The following is a 19,215-nucleotide window of genomic DNA, read 5'->3' as shown; positions in this document are numbered from 1 at the left end:
TTTATAGCGCCGGGATTTAATGCGGCAGGGAGGCGTCGGGCCGCGGAAGACGAGAGGGCGGCGGGCGGAAGACGAGATGGCCGCGCGGAAGACGAGAGGGCGGCGCGCGGAAGACGAGATGGCGGCGTTGACCGCGAGGCATCGGGGCACGCGGGGCAGGCGAGGCGGCAGCCGGCAGCGCGGCAGGCGAGGCGGCAGCGGGCAGGGGGGGCAGGCGGCAGCGCCTCAGCGGGGGCGGCCGACGCGACGCGACGCGGCGGCCGAGGCGGAAGCGGGGGCGGCCGATGCGGCGGGCGAGGCGGAAGCGGACGGCAAAGGCACTAGAAAGTTTGCCGTCCGCGGCGGACGGCAAAGGCCTGCCGTTAGCCACTTAACGGACTAAGAGCACAATTATTGCCGTCTGCTCTCGTTGCCGTCTGCGGCAGACGGCAAAGGTCCTTTGTCGTCAGCCGCCAGGAAGCAGACGGCAAAGCAGCTGTTTACCGTAGCCTACTTTGCTGGAGCCTTTTGCCGTCCGCGGCTGACGGCAAAGGCCTTTGCCGTCCGCCGTTCATGCCTTTGCCGTCCGCCGTGGCAGACGGCAAAATAGCTGATTCCTGTAGTGTAGTATGCCTCTACTTGACTAGCTCGTTAATCAAAGATGGTTATGTTTCCTAGCCATAGACATGAGTTGTCATTTGATTAACGGGATCACTTCATTAGGAGAATCACGTGATTGACTTGACCCATTCCGTTAGCTTAGCACTCGATCGTTTAGTATGTTGCTATTGCTTTCTTCATGACTTATACATGTTCCTATGACTATGAGATTATGCAACTCCCGTTTACCGGAGGAACACTTTGTGTGCTACCAAACGTCACAACGTAACTGGGTGATTATAAAGGTGCTCTACAGGTGTCTCCAAAGGTACTTGTTGGGTTGGCGTATTTCGAGATTAGGATTTGTCACTCCGAGTGTCGGAGAGGTATCTCTGGGCCCACTCAGTAATACACATCACTATAAGCCTTGCAAGAATTGTGACTAATGAGTTAGTTGCGGGATGATGTATTACGGAACGAGTAAAGAGACTTGCCGGTAACGAGATTGAACTAGGTATCGAGATACCGACGATCGAATCTTGGGCAAGTAACATACCGATGACAAAGGGAACAACGTATGTTGTTATGCGGTCTGACCGATAAAGATCTTCGTAGAATATGTGGGAACCAATATGAGCATCCAGGTTCCGCTATTGGTTATTGACCGGAGAGGTGTCTCGGTCATGTCTACATAGTTCTCGAACCCGTAGGGTCCGCACGCTTAACATTACGATGACAGTTTTATTATGAGTTTATGTATGTTGATGTACCGAAGGAGTTCGGAGTCCCGGATGAGATCGGGGACATGACGAGGAGTCTCGAAATGCCGAGACATAAAGATCGATATATTGGACGACTATATTCGGACTTCGGAAAGGTTCCGAGTGATTCGGGTATTTTTCGGAGTACCGGAGAGTTACGGGAATTCGTATTGGGCCTTAATGGGCCATACGGGAAAGGAGAGAAAGGCCCCAAAGGGAGGCCGCACCCCTCCCCATGGACTAGTCCGAATTGGACTAGGGAGGGGGGGCGCCCCCTTCCTTCTTTCTCCTTCTCCCTTCCCTTTTCCTACTCCAACAAGGAAAGGAGGAGTCCTACTCCCGGTGGGAGTAGGACTCCCCCCTTGGCGCGCCTCTCCCCTTGGCCGGCCGCCTCCCCCTTGCTCCTTTTTATACGGGGGCAGGGGGGCACCCCATAGACACAACAATTGATCTATTGATCTCTTAGCCGTGTGCGGTGCCCCCCTCCACCATATTACACCTCGATAATATCGTAGCGGTGCTTAGGCGAAGCCCTGCGTCGATAGAACATCATCATCGTCACCACGCCGTCGTGCTAACGAAACTCTCCCTCAACACTCGGTTGGATCAGAGTTCGAGGGATGTCATCGAGCTGAACGTGTGCTGAACTCGGAGGTGCCGTGCGTTCGGTACTTGATCGGTCGGATCGTGAAGACGTACGACTACATCAACCGCGTTGTGTTAACGCTTCCGCTTTCGGTCTACGAGGGTACGTGGACAACACTCTCCCCTCTCGTTGCTATGCATCACCATGATCTTGCGTGTGCGTAGGAATTTTTTTGAAATTACTACGTTTCCCAACATATATACCTACGTACCCCCAAACGATCAGATACGGAGCCAAAAACCTAATTCCACCGCCGCAACCTTCTGTACCCACGAGATCCCATCTGGGGGCCTGTTCCGGAGCTCCGCCGGAGGGGGCATCGATCACAGAGGGCTTCTACATCATCACCATAGCCCCTCCGATGAAGTGTGAGTAGTTTACCTCAGACCTTCGGGTCCATAGTTATTAGCTAGATGGCTTCTTCTCTCTTTTTGGATCTCAATACAATGTTCTCCCCCTCTCTCGTGGAGATCTATTCGATGTAATCTTCTTTTGCGGTGTGTTTGTTGAGACCGATGAATTGTGGGTTTATGATCAAGTTTATCTATGAACAATATTTGAATCTTCTGAATTCTTTTATGTATGATTGGTTATCTTTGCAAGTCTCTTTGAATTATCAGTTTGGTTTGGCCTACTAGATTGATCTTTCTTGCAATGGGAGAAGTGCTTAGATTTGGGTTCAATCTTGCGGTGTCCTTTCCCAGTGACAGTAGGGGCAGCAAGGCACATATTGTATTGTTGTCATCGAGGATAACAAGATGGGGTTTTTATCATATTGCATGAATTTATCCCTCTACATCATGTCATCTTGCTTAAAGCGTTACTCTGTTTTTATGAACTTAATACTCTAGATGCATGCTGGATAGCGGTCGATGAGTGGAGTAATAGTAGTAGATGCAGGCAGGAGTTGGTCTACTTGTCTCGGCCGTGATGCCTATATACATGATCATAACTAGATATTCTCATAACTATGCTCAATTCTATCAATTGCTCAACAGTAATTTGTTCACCCACCGTAAAATACTTATGCTCTCGAGAGAAGCCACTAGTGAAACCTATGCCCCCGGGGTCTATCTTCATCATATTAATCTTCCAACACTTAGTTATTTCCTTTGCTTTTTATTTTGCTTTTATTTTACTTTGCATCTTTATCACAAAAATACCAAAAATATTATCCTATCATATCTATCAGATCTCACTCTCGTAAGTGACCGTGTAGGGATTGACAACCCCTTATCGCGTTGGTTGCGAGATTTATTTGTTTTGTGTAGGTGCGAGGGACTCGCGCGTAGCCTCCTACTGGATTGATACCTTGGTTCTCAAAAACTGAGGGAAATACTTACGCTACTTTGCTGCATCACCCTTTCCTCTTCAAGGGAAAACCAACGCAGTGCTCAAGAGGTAGCAACCACCGATACAACTCTACGCACACTTGACGTTTGCTTTATCTAGAACAAGTATGAAACTAGTTTGCAAGAATAAAACTACGAGTACTTTGCGAGAATAAAACTACGAGTAAATTGCACGGTAATATGAGTGGATAGCTTTTGTCAACAAGAAAGTCGTTTGTCCCTAGGCAATCGGTAACAAGTACCGGTAATCATTCTTGCAATTTTATATGAGGGAGAGGCATGAGCTAACATACTTTCTCTACTTGGATCATATGCACTTATGATTGGAACTCTAGCAAGCATCCGCAACTACTAAAGATCATTAAGGTCGTGAATCCCAACCATAGCATTAAGTATCAAGTCCTCTTTATCCCATACGCAACAACCCACCTACTCGGGTTTAAGCTTCTGTCACTCTCGCAACCCACCATAAGCGAATCATGAACGTATTGCAACACCCTACAGCAGGGACCCCTCACGTTTGCGCGAGACGGAGGGCACCGTAGGACAGCACGATAAATAAAATATACAATCATACCAACCAAGATCATGATTAACCCACATGACAAAACGGATCTACTCAAACATCATAGGATAACCATAGATTATTGGGAAATAATATATGGAGTTGAGCACCATGTTTAAGTAGAGATTACAGCGGGGAGAAGGGGTGTTACACCGCTGCATAGAGGGGGAGAGAGTTGGTGTTGACGGTAGCAAGATTGTTGATGTAGATCGCCGTCACGATCCTTGCCCCGGCGGCGTTCCGGCGCCACCGGGAGAGAGGGGGAGAGAGCCCCCCTCCTTCTTCTTCCTTGGCCTCCCCCCTAGATGGGAGGAGAGTCCCCCTCTGGTCCATGGCCTCCATGGCGGCGGAGGGGCAGGAGCCCCTCCAAGATTGGATCTCCCTCTCTATTCTCTTCTGTTTTGCGTTCCCTAGATTTGGCCCTTCACGGTTTCTTAAATTCCCAGAGATCCATAACTCCGATTGCGCTGAAATTTTTACACGACTTTTTTTCCATAAATTATCTTTCTTGCGCCAGAAGAAGGGCCCCAACCGCCTTACGAGGAGGGCACAAGATACCTGGGCGCGCCTGGCACCCCTAGGCGCGCCGTGGTGGGTTGTGGGCACCGTGGGCCCCCGTTTGCGTTGATTCCACCTCCCCAAAATCACATATATTCCAAAATAATTCTCCGTAATTTTTTATCGTGTTTGGACTTCGTTTGATATGGATTTTCTGCGAAACAAAAAACATGCAACAAACAGGAACTGGAACTAGGCACTGAATCAATAGGTTAGTCCAATAAATCATATAAGTTGTTGCCAAAAATATGTAAAAGTTGTATAATATTGGCATGAAACAATCGAAAATTATAGATACGAAGGAGACGTATCAGCATCCCCAAGCTTAATTCCTGCTCGTCCTCGAGTAGGTAAATGATAAAAAAGATATTTTTTGATGTAGAATGCTACCTAGCATAAACTTGATCATATATCTAATCATGGCATGAATATTAAGACATAAGTGATTCAAAGCAATAGTCTATAGTTTGACATAAAGACATTAATACTCAGGCATCCCAACAAACAATCATGTCTTTCAAAATATCAACGCTAAAATCACAACCTATGTAATGGGTGCCTTCACTCATTTTTATAGAAGCTTTTCTGTATTTTCATTATCATTGCCATTTCCTTCTTTAATCCATCTTTAGTGAATTGAAAAAAAATCTCTAGAGATATAAAACCAATAGTTTCCCTTTGGTTATTTTTCATATAACCAGAGAAGTCCCAAAAAAGTGAAGTTCCTGCCTTGTTGTGATGCTTATTTTGTTTTGCTTTGACATTAGATAATGACGTAGAAGAAGGATTTGGAGGAGGACCAGAAGAGTTTGAAGACTTTCCTGAGCTAGGAAAGCAACCCTTATCATGCGACCAGGTCGCTAGACACATCAGTCTTTGTGGCCTCCCCATGATTCCCTTTTATGTGGCTTTTGGACCACTCTTGAACATTTTCTATGAATTTTCTTGGAACCTTTTTGTGAAACTCCCCAAAATTACATGATTCACAAAAATAGTCTTTCGAAGGATCATTAGTAGGTTAGTCCTCAAAAGCATAAATAATTGTCGAAGTAACATTCAAATATGCAATCAAACTTCAAAAGGGGTCATCACGTACAAGCATTAGATAATCATGTCTTACCACATAGAACAAGTGATATCTCTACCCAACCTCCACATTGGTGCTAGATACAGACCATATCGGGACGGCTACTACTAAGTTTACATGGAGGAAGCAATAGTTCACTACACGATACATGATAAGTGAGCTCTAGTGAATTGGCCTTCAAGGTGAATGACTTCAATATAGTCATCTTGCCTTGTGTTGTCCTCAATAGATTCCTCTGGATCCTTGGATAAAAACTCCGAAGGGTTCTCCTTGGAGTTCTCAAAGGGATCCTCAGTGTCAAAGAAGAAAGACAACAACATGGTATTGTTCAAAGGCATTTAGCTCGTGAATGAATGTCGGTGAAGTGGAAAAGGTGTTCTTATGCAATTGTGAGTCGGCGAAGTGGACCAAGAGAAGGCTCTTGGGTTGCTATATTGATGTCACGCACTGATAGGTGTGTTAGTTTAGTGTAGTGTTGTTGCCTCCAAACGACTATCTAGTGGCGGAGCCACACCAAAGCAAAAATTAGTTCATGGCCCACCGAGCCTAGGAGCAAACATCGAAGAGTGAGCGTAAAACTAGGCTTTGATGACAAAAAAGGTGCTTATCCATTATCATGGCCCGCCCATCATTTGTTTCTCCACTACGACCCCCTTGAACACTTGAAATGATGGATCTTAGCTTGGTACATATTAAACCATGGCAAGTCTCATACAACCTTAACAAAGTGGCAAAATAACCTTTTTTGAGCAATTGTGTAGTGGACAAGCCGTGCAACTGCTGGATCATTCCTGCTAAGGGGCCTATGGATTATGTTGACTTTACTGGACCATATACTAGACCAACTTGAGTTGAGAGGTAGAGGTAAGTTTACCGATTTAACTCTGGATAGGCAATAACGAAGACGAGTAATAGATCACATGCTGCAAGTTGGATGACCATGGACAATGTCGCAAATGTAGTGGCCCCTGAAATAGTAGGAAGGGAACGATCAATGTAAGTGGAAAAATCATATACCAATGTAATGCACGAGCAGGCACATCCTCTTCGTCTCAACTCACCATGTTCAGTGGTTTTGGAGGTGCTTGTACCTCTAGGCTACCAATATTTTTTTTAAATGGAAGCTTTTATTGATTCTTCACCATGTATCTATGTGGTACGATCACAAAAGAGTTTAACTTCCAACCTCCGCGTCAGAGTAGCACAAATTCACAGGGCAAAGGATACAACACCAAATTAAATATGGTAACAATTTAGTTACTACAACAATCAGGGAGAACACACTTATAGTGCCCACTGGAAGGCTCATGATGCCAAAATATGGAGACCATGCCGCCGCTGCCACATTGGAAGAGCATGCCTGACAACTCGCTATAGTTGAGCGCATGCCATTATCACCAACTCTGGTCGTCCCTTTGCCGACCATTTGAAGTATGGAGACCATGTGAATATAAATGCATAACCCACACATGATAATTTATACTCCCTCCGTAAACTAATATAAGAGCGTTTAGATCACTAAAGTAGTGATCTAAACGCTCTTATATTAGTTTACAGAGGGAATACTTTTTATCAATAGCAATACCATTACAGCTAAGCCATAGGAACCAACATAAGAACCTGCCCCAACCATGATGAAAACATGCAACATATTTCTTAGCCCCCTCAACCAGTTACCAAACATAGTAGAACCTCCTCAAGATGGTGGTAAGTTGGATGCCACCTAGACAATATAGATTACCCGTGCCTACTAGTAATCATATGTAAGGTTTGATGTTTTTTCATTATCTTTTCAGGAGTTGACAATCTTGATACTCTTCGTATGTGGTATTTAGTTGAAGAGAGAAATAAATTAGTTCAAAAACATAGTGTGTTCATCTCTCATCTCCCACATTTCTCCAAAGAACGGCGGCTAGGGTTTTCGCCTAAGTGATGCTACTGTTGGTTCCCTTCACCTTTAGATGCCTTCCGGCGCAAGCGAGGTGGCAAACCCTGATTCGGGGTTGACCATGTTTGGGTTGGCCTTCTCTGGCTAGGGCTTAGTCTAGGTGTATGGTCGGCGATGACGAGATGATGAAATCATCGGTGGCAAGGAATAAGTTATCCTCGTCATGTCCTTGTTCCGACAATTTTGATTGGTGTAAGTTGGTTGCGTGTAAAACTTCAGTCAGGGACAAATCTCGGGCATGTTTCGTCTAGGTGGTCTTGGACATCGTCGTTTACCGGAGTGTTCGCCAACAGTCTGTGTGTTGACTTTTTTGGCTTATTTCTCCGCCCGGCGATGTACGCCCAACTTTGACTTTGTCGGGAAGCTAGCGAGGGAAGGCCTCCCTTGAGATGAGTGTCTAGCCCCTTCGTCGCCTTCTTATCTAGGACGGCGATCTGGTCTCTAGTTCGTTGACTACGGTTTCTTCTGGCTCTGACTGATGCCAGGTCGTTGTATCAACAATGTTATCACGGTTTGGAAGATCCAGAGCGACATCAAGGTTTGCTCACAAAACGCCACCACCAAATGCAGGAGGAAGACAACATGGATATACCACACCTTCTTTTTCCTGTTTTTGTAAAAATAGTATCTTTTTGAGGGATTTGTAAAAATGGTCTTATAAGAGTCGGAGATTTAAAAAAAAATGGTCTTATAAATGGCCTTTGGCATGAGAAAACAAAATTAGGCATCTTTGCCTCCACTCCATGAGAAAAATCCATCTCCGGCTAACTGAAACCGTCCGTTGTTCCGCGTGAAGCCGCAGCGGAACACCGGCCGACCACGCTCCCGAAAGGAACAAAAAGACGGCGACGGAACCTCCAAGCTGCTCCCGGACCACTGCAGCGCTAGAAGCCACTGCGGTCGCCGTCACCGCACTTGCGGGGAGAACACTCGCACGCGGAGGGAGACCCCTCCACTCCAATGGCGGCGATCACCGCGCCGCTGCATCCTCCCCTCGCCGTATTCGCCGCCGCGCCCTGCCACGGAGTGCGCTTCCGCCGCGCTCCACTCATCCGCATGGCGTCCTCCTCCTCATCGTCTTCGCCTTCGTTCTCCTCGTCCTCCTCTTCCTCCTACGGAGGTGGTGGGGGCGGGGCCGGGGGAGGGGGCGAGATCCACTACGTCTCGCCGCCTCCCCCGCCCTCCACGCCCTCCGGGGCGCCCGTGTACGTGACGCTTCCGGTTGACGCCGTGGGTGCAGGGGGGCGCGTGGCGCGCAGGCGGGCCATGGCGGCTTCGCTCGCCGCGCTGGCGAGCGCCGGGGTGACAGGGGTCGCGGTGGAGCTGTGGTGGGGCGTCGTAGAGCGCGGGGGGCCTCGGGAGTACGACTGGGCGGGGTACCTCGACCTCGCCGCCATGGCGAGGCGCTGCGGGCTCCGCGTGCGCGCCATCCTCGCCTTCCACCAGTGCGGCGCCGGGCCACAAGACTCATTCTGGTGCGTCCGCTTCTCCCCTCTGCTCTAAGCATGCCTATTTGTTTCCTTTTCTCTTGGGTTTTCCACATGTATATGCGTGTGAGCCGAACAACTTTGCTGCCAAATGTAAATGAATTGACATTTGTGGGGGTTTAGAGACACAATGGTGAAGCTCTCCTGGTAAATGTCTAGGGAGAAGGCTGCATTTTAAACCATTTCGTCGGCCTTTATGAGTACCATCGTGGTTGAGGTCTATGGAATTTAAGTAGATCAGTGCAATGTATGATCACAAGAGTGCGCGGTATCTGAAAGTTTGAATGCTGCAACCAAATCAGAGACTTATTTTGTGGTTTATGCAAGTGTTTTATGTGATGTATCAGTTGAAGTGGGAGTATACCTTTTTTTCCGGAGAACATATGAGTAGAGCTTTCCAGATTTGGATGTAGCATGACGCTAGGTGAAAGGAAGGAAACAACTTAAAATAAGTCATCTCACAGGGGCTGGAGTTTTGTCATAACAGCAGAGTCATGGAGGTGTTGAATGGAAAGGCCGAACGGCATTGATGATGTGATCCTAACCTAACATGCTTAAATGTAAATAACTAAATATTTATATGTTGTGTAAAATTATGCTTTTTTTGGATTCAGTAATCTCTGATAGCCACGAGTTAGCATTTCGTTTCAATACATAAACATACCTGTTGCAAGTACTGAAGAAGTATTTAGTCCTGTTTGTGCCATTTTATACCATGTTCAAGAGATGGGAATTTGACCAAGATGAAATGATACTTTACAGTTTTTCTTTTTCAAACATGACATGCAATTAATTGCCCTGCAAAACATTAAATTTATCTCCATACAAGTGTCATTATGGTTCATGACATATTAATTTAGGAAGCTATGTGTGCCTGTCTTAGTTGTCTCAATGTTCTATGAGCAGTGCTACACGTACGACAACTTTTCATCCGATGTTGTACGATATTAGTCAGTCACCCTTGGATCAAGTCATTACTTTAGGAACAGACGTAGGATCATCATGCCGTATGCAAATACGATGAAGTTAGTCGTACGCAAAGCAATTTCGATGTTCTATTGTTCACTGTGGACCTTAACTCTATGTATAGCTACTATTTCAAAGAATAGTATGTGGCGTGCAAGCAGCCAACCTAGCACTTCAGCTTATGCAAATGCTTATATGGCAACATATGCAGATTTTATATAGAGAGAGAGAACAAGATGCAATCTTTAGTTTTTACATGTAACATAGTTATGTCAAGTATTTCACCATATTTAAATGATCGTTCTGTAATGCCCAGACTGTCACAACAGCAAAATGATTCAAGTGAATGCCAACTCTGTCACCACAACAAACGGAACTTACATAAATTCCTATACACTTTTGGTAGGAGACAGTGGGAAAATTTCCTACAGCTTTATTAACAAAAAGAATATGTACAAAGAGTCCTACATTGGAATGATACTAGTATAAGAGAGATTTTTTGAAAAAATATTACAGGTTTGGTAGCCAGGCCAGCAAGGCCTCAGCATATTTCTTTTTGGCCCTATGACCAACCATGATCATCTCATGCTTATACGTTTGATGCCACTTCTCAAAAGTCAGGGCTTCATTGTCAAAAACTTTTGCATTTCTTACAACCCAGATGCTCCAAAAGGCAATGGTGATAATTTCAATGAAAAAGGCAACCTGAAGTTTAGCCCTGGACTGCCCCTGGTTCCTTCCCTTTCCGCTTCTGTTACTCCTGGGGCTCAAACCACAACATAAATCCAACTGGAATTCAGGGAGGTCCTTCCTCATGGAAGTCAGGCAGCAGCACTTCAAGCTAGAAAATGGGCTGGCAACGATGTCAACTTCTCATACAGTTGAAACTAGCCCCTTCTCCCCTCTCTACAATATCTGCAGTTGACAATGGCAGAAAGACCAGCCTCATATGCCCAGTTCACATCTCAGACACGCTCCCAGGCAGTGTGTTATTACTAGATGATCCTTCCAGACATCCAAGCTGCCTGGTACACGTAGGTGACTTCCCGCTGGACTCTATTGCTGCTGCAATGATCACACTCTCTTTACAGCATCCAGCAGGGCAGCTATTTGAAGAAAATAAAGGTTGTGGATTTTACACAGGTGCAGAAAAGGTCTGACAAACCAGATGTAAATGGCTGGACTTTTTGCTCGGTAGGCAGTAGACAGCTCCCCAGCTCAACACAATTCTGCCGGAAATTTATCCTGATGCTCATCCAGGCACCCCTGACCGGAATGAAGCCTTGAGCTTGCCAAGTGTGTTGGCACAGGCGGTGGCTAACCAATAACCATAGGTAGCAGACTAGCAGATTTGGAATGGTCCAGCGTTGCGGTTCTTTCGGCACACTCGAGCTGTATATACCATTGTTGAGCCATGGCAACCATTTTATAAGCGACCACCGAAACCATATGATCCGCATCTCTTCTCTGGTCCCAACATTTATTCACACCGGTTTATCCAAACTAGCAGATCCCTTCCTCGTCATATGTAGGAAGTTCAAGTTGTAGTTGTTATGAACCCATGCGGTATTGTCATTATATGGCAATGGTAGAGATAATGGCAGGAGCGACAATGTGAACTATGGCAAGGTCAGCAGCAGATGCTGCATCATAAAACTGAAGTCCTATAATTGCAGTCGGGTGATTATAAGAACCCTGCAAGGGGGCCAGAATTGGAGTTGTCATGACAGTAGTGACCCTGTTGCTATTTCTTTTTCCGAAACGCAGGCATAAGATTTGCCTCATCTATTAATTAAGTAGAGAATAGAGTTTTTCAGGTGCCCCTCAAGATAACGCATGTCAATTACTCGCGCAATACTATTTTCCCTAGTTTCTTAGCACCCGCGGTGATCCAAAGTTTCGCCTCGTCGAAAATGATGTTTAGCAAGATTCGCAGCGGGGCGCTCTTTTGCCGGAAAATGCGGGACTATCTCTCGTTCCAAATTGTATCAAGAGACAAGCATGGTGAGAGAAGCCATGTCTCGTCTATTGGGATTTTGCATGCCGTTTCTTTTATCCCACCAATCCTGGACGAAGCCCTCCAAATGCCAAGTGGATGTATCCATGTACACAAGGCCTAGCCTCTCGGTGACCATGTTCCGTAGTCTAAGGGTGTAGCGGCACTTGAAGAAGAGGTGAGCTCCGGTTTCTTGCTCCATTTTACAAAGAGGGCAAAGGCTGCAATTTGTCCACCCACGCTTTGCCAACCTATTGGCGGTCCAAATCCGGTCTTACAACCACGCAAAAACTTGACTTTTGGCGGAGCCCAAACCTTTCAAACCATGTGGTCAATGGGGAGAGGGTTATGCCCAAGAATTGAGCCTTATAAGAGCATCTAAAACCGGACGCCCCATATCCGGGCCCCTATACTTGGATAGTACGGCCATGGAATGGACCGCTCGGCTTTGCTCCCGTGCGTGGGTGCGCGTCGTCCTCCTTTGCCGCTTCTCAATGATGCAGGCACGGAGGGCTTCCTTGTTGTTGTCCAAGCCGGCGCGCGACTCTGCCTCCGCTTCGAGGGCTACCGCAGGTTCCCGCGCCTTGTTGCTCGCACGGTGGGCACGTTGACGGTGTCCTGGACTAGGGGGACCCGGCCCAGCTGGCCTAGTGCCGAACTGATGGCCCGTTAATGAGGAAGGACTCCGGAGGCCTCTGACCTATGCGTATCAAGCTTCACCAAGGACTTGGCGTGTACTCCAAGGTCTACTAGATTCGGCATGTAATCCCTAGATGGCAACCGACCATGTGTAGCCCTAGATAACGGCTCGGCTTTGCTCCTTTGCCGCTTCTTGATGATGCAGGCACGGAGGGCTTCCTCGTTGTTGTCCAAGCCGGCGTGCGACTCTGCCTCCGCTTCGAGGGCTACCGCGGCTTCCCGCGCCTTGTTGCTCGCACGGCGGGCACGTTGACGGTGTCCTGGACTAGGGGGACCCGGCCCAGCTGGCCTAGTGCCGAACTGATGGCCCGTTAATGAGGAAGGACTCCGGAGGCCTCCGACCTATGCGTATCAAGCTTCACCGAGGACTTGGCGTGTACTCCAAGGTCTACTAGATTCGGCAGGTAATCCCTAGATGGCAACCGACCATGTGTAGCCTAGACACCCCTGGTGCCTATATAAGCCGGAGGGTTAAGTCCGTGGAGACAATCAACCATTCATCATCATCATCATACACTTAAGGGTTTAGACCACAACTCATGACCTCGAGGTAGATCAACTCTGTACTTTGATACTCTCACAATATAAGCATGAGCAGGACATAGGGTTTTACCTCCTTAGAGAGGGCCTGAACCTGGGTAAAAGCAGTGTGTCCTCTGTCTCTTCTTACCCATCGATCCGATCTCACAGCTCGGCCCCCCTACCCGAGGTCTGCTGGTTTTGACACCGACACATGTCACGCCTCATGGCCGGTTTGACCGTAAACCATGCCGGCATTGACCTCCGACTTGGAGCCCGAAGCTGCGGGGAGGAGGCGGCACTGAAGGTTGCGCCGCCAACCGTGGTCGCCACGTTCGGCGAGGCCGTGGTCACGCGCCTCGAGCCACCAGCCCCAGCGGATCTAAGCGCCATTTGCACGGACACAATGGACTCCCGTTGGATCGACTTGGACCGCGGTCAGGCGCATTCCTCCCATGAGCGGTGGAGAGCCATGCGGACGGCCATCTCCTCCTCATCTCCACATGCAATGAGTACCGGTCGACGGATCGGGAGATCTCGGAGTCGGATCCGCTGCCCGCCATGTCGGAGATCGCCAGACAGGAGCTTGGGGGCGGGGCGGAGTGGAGTGGAGTGGCTAGGGACGAATATATGTGGGGTCGGGTGGGCCATAATGGGCCGGATCCGACATGGCGGACGTGCCTATGGCCGCGTCTGGGCGTCCCCATATCCGCCCCACATATGGGCTGCATATGGGGGTTGACGGTCAGCTCGGATGTTTGGGGTGCGTTTGGGGCGGCCGTTTGGGTGGCTTTTTTCTGTCTGGGCAGGCCGCCCGGGCGTTTGGGGCAGATATGGGGTGTCTGGTTGTAGATGCTCTAAGCGGTAGCCGACGAGTATATCCCATCATTCAAGTGCTTCCACACGATGTCGTCTTTGGTTTACTTGTCAAGGTGGAAGTCATGCACAAGCATCCAAAGAGTGAAGAACCCCCGGATGTGGTCAACAGAGACAACGGCGGAGGGATTGATCTTTAGAATCCAAGCATTGCCCTTAAGGGCCTCACGCACTTTCCAATTTTTTTGCCTCGACGCCTTGAAGATTAGGGATGCGATGCCCAAGTAGCCAAGGGGAGTCCCAAAAAGATGTTTTCGCGCCATTTCCAACGGTGACGGTGGTGGAAGCATGGAAGAAATCAGGATCCTCATTGCATGGGTTTCCCAACCCCACCCACAACTTATTTGGCTCCTTACATTTGTACCAACGCCGACACAAACGCAAAGCATGAGCAAATTTGTCGGTGTTGAGTATTCCGAGGCCACCATACTCACGCGCGCGGCAAACAGCCTCCCAATTGACCTTGCACTTTGCGCCAGTCGTCTTATCTGAGCTGGACCAAAGAAAAGCCCTCTCAAGCTTGTTGAGGTTATGAAGTGTGCTCGGAGAGATGATGAGGGGTGCGATGAAGTACACCGCTTGAGAGGTGATGACGGACTTGACGAGGGTCGTGCACCCAATGGTAGTAATGTTTTGCCCCTCCCAAGTGACCAATTTTCCGGCCGCTCTGTCTTCAAGGAATTGGAAGTCCACCTTCTTTAGTTGCCAAACCGAAAGGGGAAGGCCGAAGTATCTCATTGGGAATGAAGCTCTAGTTGCCGGCATACTTTGAAGATCCTGATGTACTGGCAGGCTATAACCAATCTCAAATCATTATCTATTTATCTGCCTGCTGCTTGTCCACCTTGGAAGCCATGTTTGCAAGCTCTGATACTTACTGTGTGCCCTGATGCTGCGAATATTTAAGGAATTATTCACTGATGGAAAAGATGTCATTGACGACTAGGCGTTGTGGCCAGCAATTAGATGCGTGGAACTGAGGTAGAAGAGTGAGCCTGCAGGGATTGCGAATAGCAATTGGTGGATAGGGAATTAGTTTATTTCTTGCCTACTACAGTACTGGACAATGTAGACCTGACTCTCACTCTCGTCATTGTGTATTAGAAAAGGAGTGTGAAGGAAGTGTGAAGATTTACAAATCACTGATGGTATCCTCGAGCAAAAAACAAGGAGCACAGACCCCAGAAAGAATTAAAAGCCTAATTAAGCAAAACTGATGAAAGCTAGCAAAAGGAAAAAACAAAATCAAACTAAGCTAAAGAAGAAAGGCTAGATTATGGTAAGCTAATCCAAACACCTCCCCACTGGTCGGTAGGCCACACGTGCAGTAGCAGTTCCTGCTAGCTTCCATAGGACCGCCCTGTCCAGCACAACACTGTCCATAGATTACCTTGACTTGCCTCTTAATACAAGAACGCCCTAATATGGACTCCGAGCATGCATGGACTCAAATATTAGTATGTCCTCTTCTGGACTCTTTCCTAATCATCTTCCTTGATTGCTTTTGCTCCATTGACTGCTCCTGCTCCTTCATTTTCTAGCTCTGCTGCTCCTGGGGCTCCCACCGGTCTGCACAGCATGGTGACAAAGGAGCAAAATGAAGTATGAAACTTAAAGATTTACACTCAAGGTGACTAAAATCTTAAAACAAAATGAGTTCATCTTCGTGCCCAAAATGATGATAATGATTGCTACAATAACAATGATTATGATGGGTGACAGAGGATCTATTTTACTTACACTAGGAATTACTGAAAGCCATCCTAGCTCTCGTTTCCTGTCTATTTGAATAAGAGATTTGTACATTACATTTGAGCTACCTTTGATGGTCAAGTCTTACTATATATGCCCCCCTGCATCACAATCATCTAGCATTCCCTCATAACAACTGTGAGCGTCTGAAGAATTCTTAGGGGCCATTTACCCATTCAGCATAATTCTTGGCCCAAGTTGTCATACGAAAATGTGGGTCCATCCCAAATTGATACACGCCTTCCAAAATGGTAGAACTGGATGTTACTTGGTGTATGACCGCTGTACATCAACTGTTAAAACAAAAGGTGTTACATTTAGTGATGCCTTTCCACAACTGCTTAAATTAGTGAAACGTGGCAGAAAAATATGGTTTCCAGCATGCTAAATGCGTCAGCAATTCCACTACGAAGCCACATGTAATTGTGTCAGAATTCACTCAGTAAAATGAATTGATTATTTTTCCACCCTGCGATGTTCACTATATTGCTTTTTCAATTTAGTCCTTTGATCTTGAAATATGCAACCGTTCTTTTTGCTGCCATAGTGACAAGTGAGCAGACGCTGACAATTTCATTTATGCACAAGATTTCCCGTTTCTGCTATTTTTGAAAAAATATACCTACTACAGGGTCCCTCTTCCACAATGGGTGCTTGAGGAGATGGAGAAGATGCCAGACTTGTCATATACTGATAGATATAAACAGAGAAACAAGGAATACATCTCATTGGGATGTGACATTCTTCCACTTCTGAAGGGAAGATCACCTATGCAAGCTTATGCTGACTTCATGAGGAGCTTCCGCGACAATTTCAAGGAGTACCTTGGGGCCATAGTGACGGTTTGTGCTCTCCTTTTATATTTAAGTGTATCATGCTAATTTTACACCAGCAAGAGGTTGTAAGCCCCTTGTATTTATTGCTTTTCAGGAAGTTCAAGTTGGAATGGGCCCAGGAGGTGAGCTTAGGTATCCATCATGCCCAACCGAGAAGCTAAATCAGCCAGGCAGCTCATCTGAACTTGGGGAATTTCAATGTTATGACAAGGTATACAGTGAAAGAAGATCCCTGATCTTATCACTTTGATATGGAAGTTTTTTACATTTTCGGTAAACATTCATTTTTTATGGGCGTATATGATGATTTCTCGCAAGTACGAGCCCTAGTGTATGACACAGGTTTATACACTTACTGTTTAAATCAACTATAATTTGTTAGTGAGCAAACTTATACGTGAGTTCGAACTTCAAGCTGAAATGCGCTTCGTATGCATTTCAGCTTATATCAGACTCCTGTGTATATGATGGCTTTAGTTTATTCAACAATCAACAGGGCCAAGACCGCAAGACTGAGGTGTCGTTTTGCCCTCGGCTTCAGTTTGTAAGCTCATGATCTGAAGCCAAAGCAATGGCTACATGCTAATTACTTACCTCGTTTGGTTTTTGAGGGACTACTGAACTAGATCAAAAATAAATAAAAATGCACATGCACTTTCTTAGGTTAACAAAAATGGCTTTCTGTTATGAGATGACAATCTTCTTTCTGTTATCGTTATTTCGCTAGCATATGGCTTTTCTGAAGGGGTAGCATTAAAAGATAGTGTTCTGAACTTCTGATCACTTTGCTCTGATGTACTTGGACAGTTCATGCAAGCATCATTGGGTGCTCATGCGCGGATTCTCGGGATTCAAGAGTGGGGAAGTGGTGGTCCAGCTGGCATAGATAGCACGTGGCAGAATCCTGAAGAGACAAACTTTTTCCGTGCCGATGGAGGATGCTGGAATACCCCTTATGGCCGATTTTTCCTCGAGTGGTATTCCGGAATGCTTCTTCTCCATGGAGAGAGGTTATGCGCGGTCGCTGACGCCGTCTTTTCTGGCACCGGCGTGACCATCTCGGGGAAGGTTTCCGGCATACACTGGCACTACTACACATGTTCACACCCATCCGAGCTGACAGCCGGCTACTACAACACATTGCTAAGAGACGGCTATCTCCCCATCGCCCAAATGTTCTCTCGACACAGAGCTGCCCTGTGCTGCGGCTGTTTCGACCTGAGGGACGAGGAGAGAAGCGGTCCTCAGAGCAGCCCCGAAGGCACTCTCCGGCAACTGATGGCTGCCGCTAAGGTATGGAACCTACCTCTCAACGGCGAGAACTCCGTGGCGAGGCTGGACGACGCGTCGCTGAGCCAGGTCGTCAGAAGCTCGAGGCGCTACTCGGGCGGCACCTCGGGCACGTCTTTCTCCTTCAACTATGTCAGGATGAACAAGAGCCTGTTCGAGTCACACAACTGGAACCGGTTTACGAAGTTCGTCAGGAAGATGTCGGATGCCAGAACCTTTCTGGCTAGACTGAACTTCAGGAGACACCAATGCCTGCCTTCAATGTCAGTTGTTTGGGTTGCTAGCCAGGCCTATGCATACACATGATTTATTTTGTTGTTGTTGTTGTGTGTCAAACATGTATGTGACCTGTGATATTAAAATTGTAGACGACTCGAGAAGGAAAAATGGAAGAAAACTTCCCAGTGGGTTGGTTGTTGTGTTCTCATGCTTATTCCAGTTTGATTGAAGCTTCTGCCTCGCATGTGCTAGCTGACTAGCTCCTCACCGAATCTTACATTTTTTGTGCTGTAAAGTGACGGTCAATAGCTACACTCCTCGCAAAGCCATTTTTATCAACAGATATCTACACCGGTACAATTTATCTTTGTTCTGTTGCAAACATTCCATTTTTACCAACAGATGTCTACACCGGTACAATTTATCTCAGGTTCTGCTGCAAACATTCTACGTGGGACGCCTCATCAGAGCACATATACTGGTATTATTTATAGTAAGTATGAAAACTGCAGAAATCATTTGTTCAACTCCAGTATTCTCTTGTCTATGAGCTGAGCTGTCATCTGAAAAACGGCGGCCTTCATCTTCCCCCAACTGCACTATCAGCCATTTATCCATGTAGGCCCTAATCATGCATGACTCAGCACATGTGGCATTAAAGGAAATAAATACTCCAGCTGGAAATTTCTCTTGTTTGTTCTGAAAAATGAGTGATGCAACACAAGCAACAGCTCCTGAACATGCTGGATGGACAAGAAGTCTCTGTTAGCAGTTGGATGTTGGGCACCAATAATTCTATCAGAGCAACAAACCAGATTCAAAATCGCTCAGGTTTTTTGTCGCTGAAAATATGATGAAAGTTATAGTACCTATTTTCCTCAGGAATTTATTTTTTTCACAACAGGGAACGAATGAACCAAGCAAGCCTCAAAAGGCTCAAACTCAAAGAGCAACTGAAAGTGGATAAAAGGAACGAACTTCCAAAACTGTTCAATTTCTGGACAACAAAAGTGTCATATTACAACAACTTCAGTTTTAAACTGTACCCCCTGGACTTCCAGCACCACGTGCTAAATATG

General features: G+C 46.8%; 1 protein-coding gene across 1 annotated transcript; it reads left to right on the top strand.

Annotated features, from left to right (window-relative positions):
* Window positions 1-8,258: 8,258 nt before the first annotated feature.
* LOC123077920 (beta-amylase 1, chloroplastic) lies at window positions 8,259-18,342 on the top strand. The gene is made up of 4 exons (XM_044500285.1): window positions 8,259-8,971; window positions 16,423-16,633; window positions 16,722-16,838; window positions 17,435-18,342. The coding sequence occupies exons 1-4, from the start codon at window positions 8,457-8,459 to the stop codon at window positions 18,221-18,223; spliced, it is 1,632 nt and encodes a 543-aa protein (XP_044356220.1). The 5' UTR covers window positions 8,259-8,456; the 3' UTR covers window positions 18,224-18,342.
* The last annotated feature ends 873 nt before the right edge of the window (window positions 18,343-19,215 follow it).

The sequence above is a fragment of the Triticum aestivum genome, chromosome 3D (genome assembly GCF_018294505.1).
Source record: "Triticum aestivum cultivar Chinese Spring chromosome 3D, IWGSC CS RefSeq v2.1, whole genome shotgun sequence".
Classification (NCBI taxonomy): domain Eukaryota; kingdom Viridiplantae; phylum Streptophyta; class Magnoliopsida; order Poales; family Poaceae; genus Triticum; species Triticum aestivum.
Note: the sequence above shows the minus strand (reverse complement) of the source record. Positions and strands in the feature narration are given on the sequence as shown.

What these genes read in the sequence shown, in the direction of transcription:
- LOC123077920 (XM_044500285.1), top strand. Translation starts at nt 8,457, where the DNA reads ATGGCGGCGATCACCGCGCCGCTGCATCCTCCCCTCGCCGTATTCGCC. An exon ending in GGGCCACAAGACTCATTCTG is followed by an intron (nt 8,972 to 16,422) that starts GTGCGTCCGCTT and finishes TACCTACTACAG; the next exon opens with GGTCCCTCTTCCACAATGGG. An exon ending in AATTTCAATGTTATGACAAG is followed by an intron (nt 16,839 to 17,434) that starts GTATACAGTGAA and finishes GTACTTGGACAG; the next exon opens with TTCATGCAAGCATCATTGGG.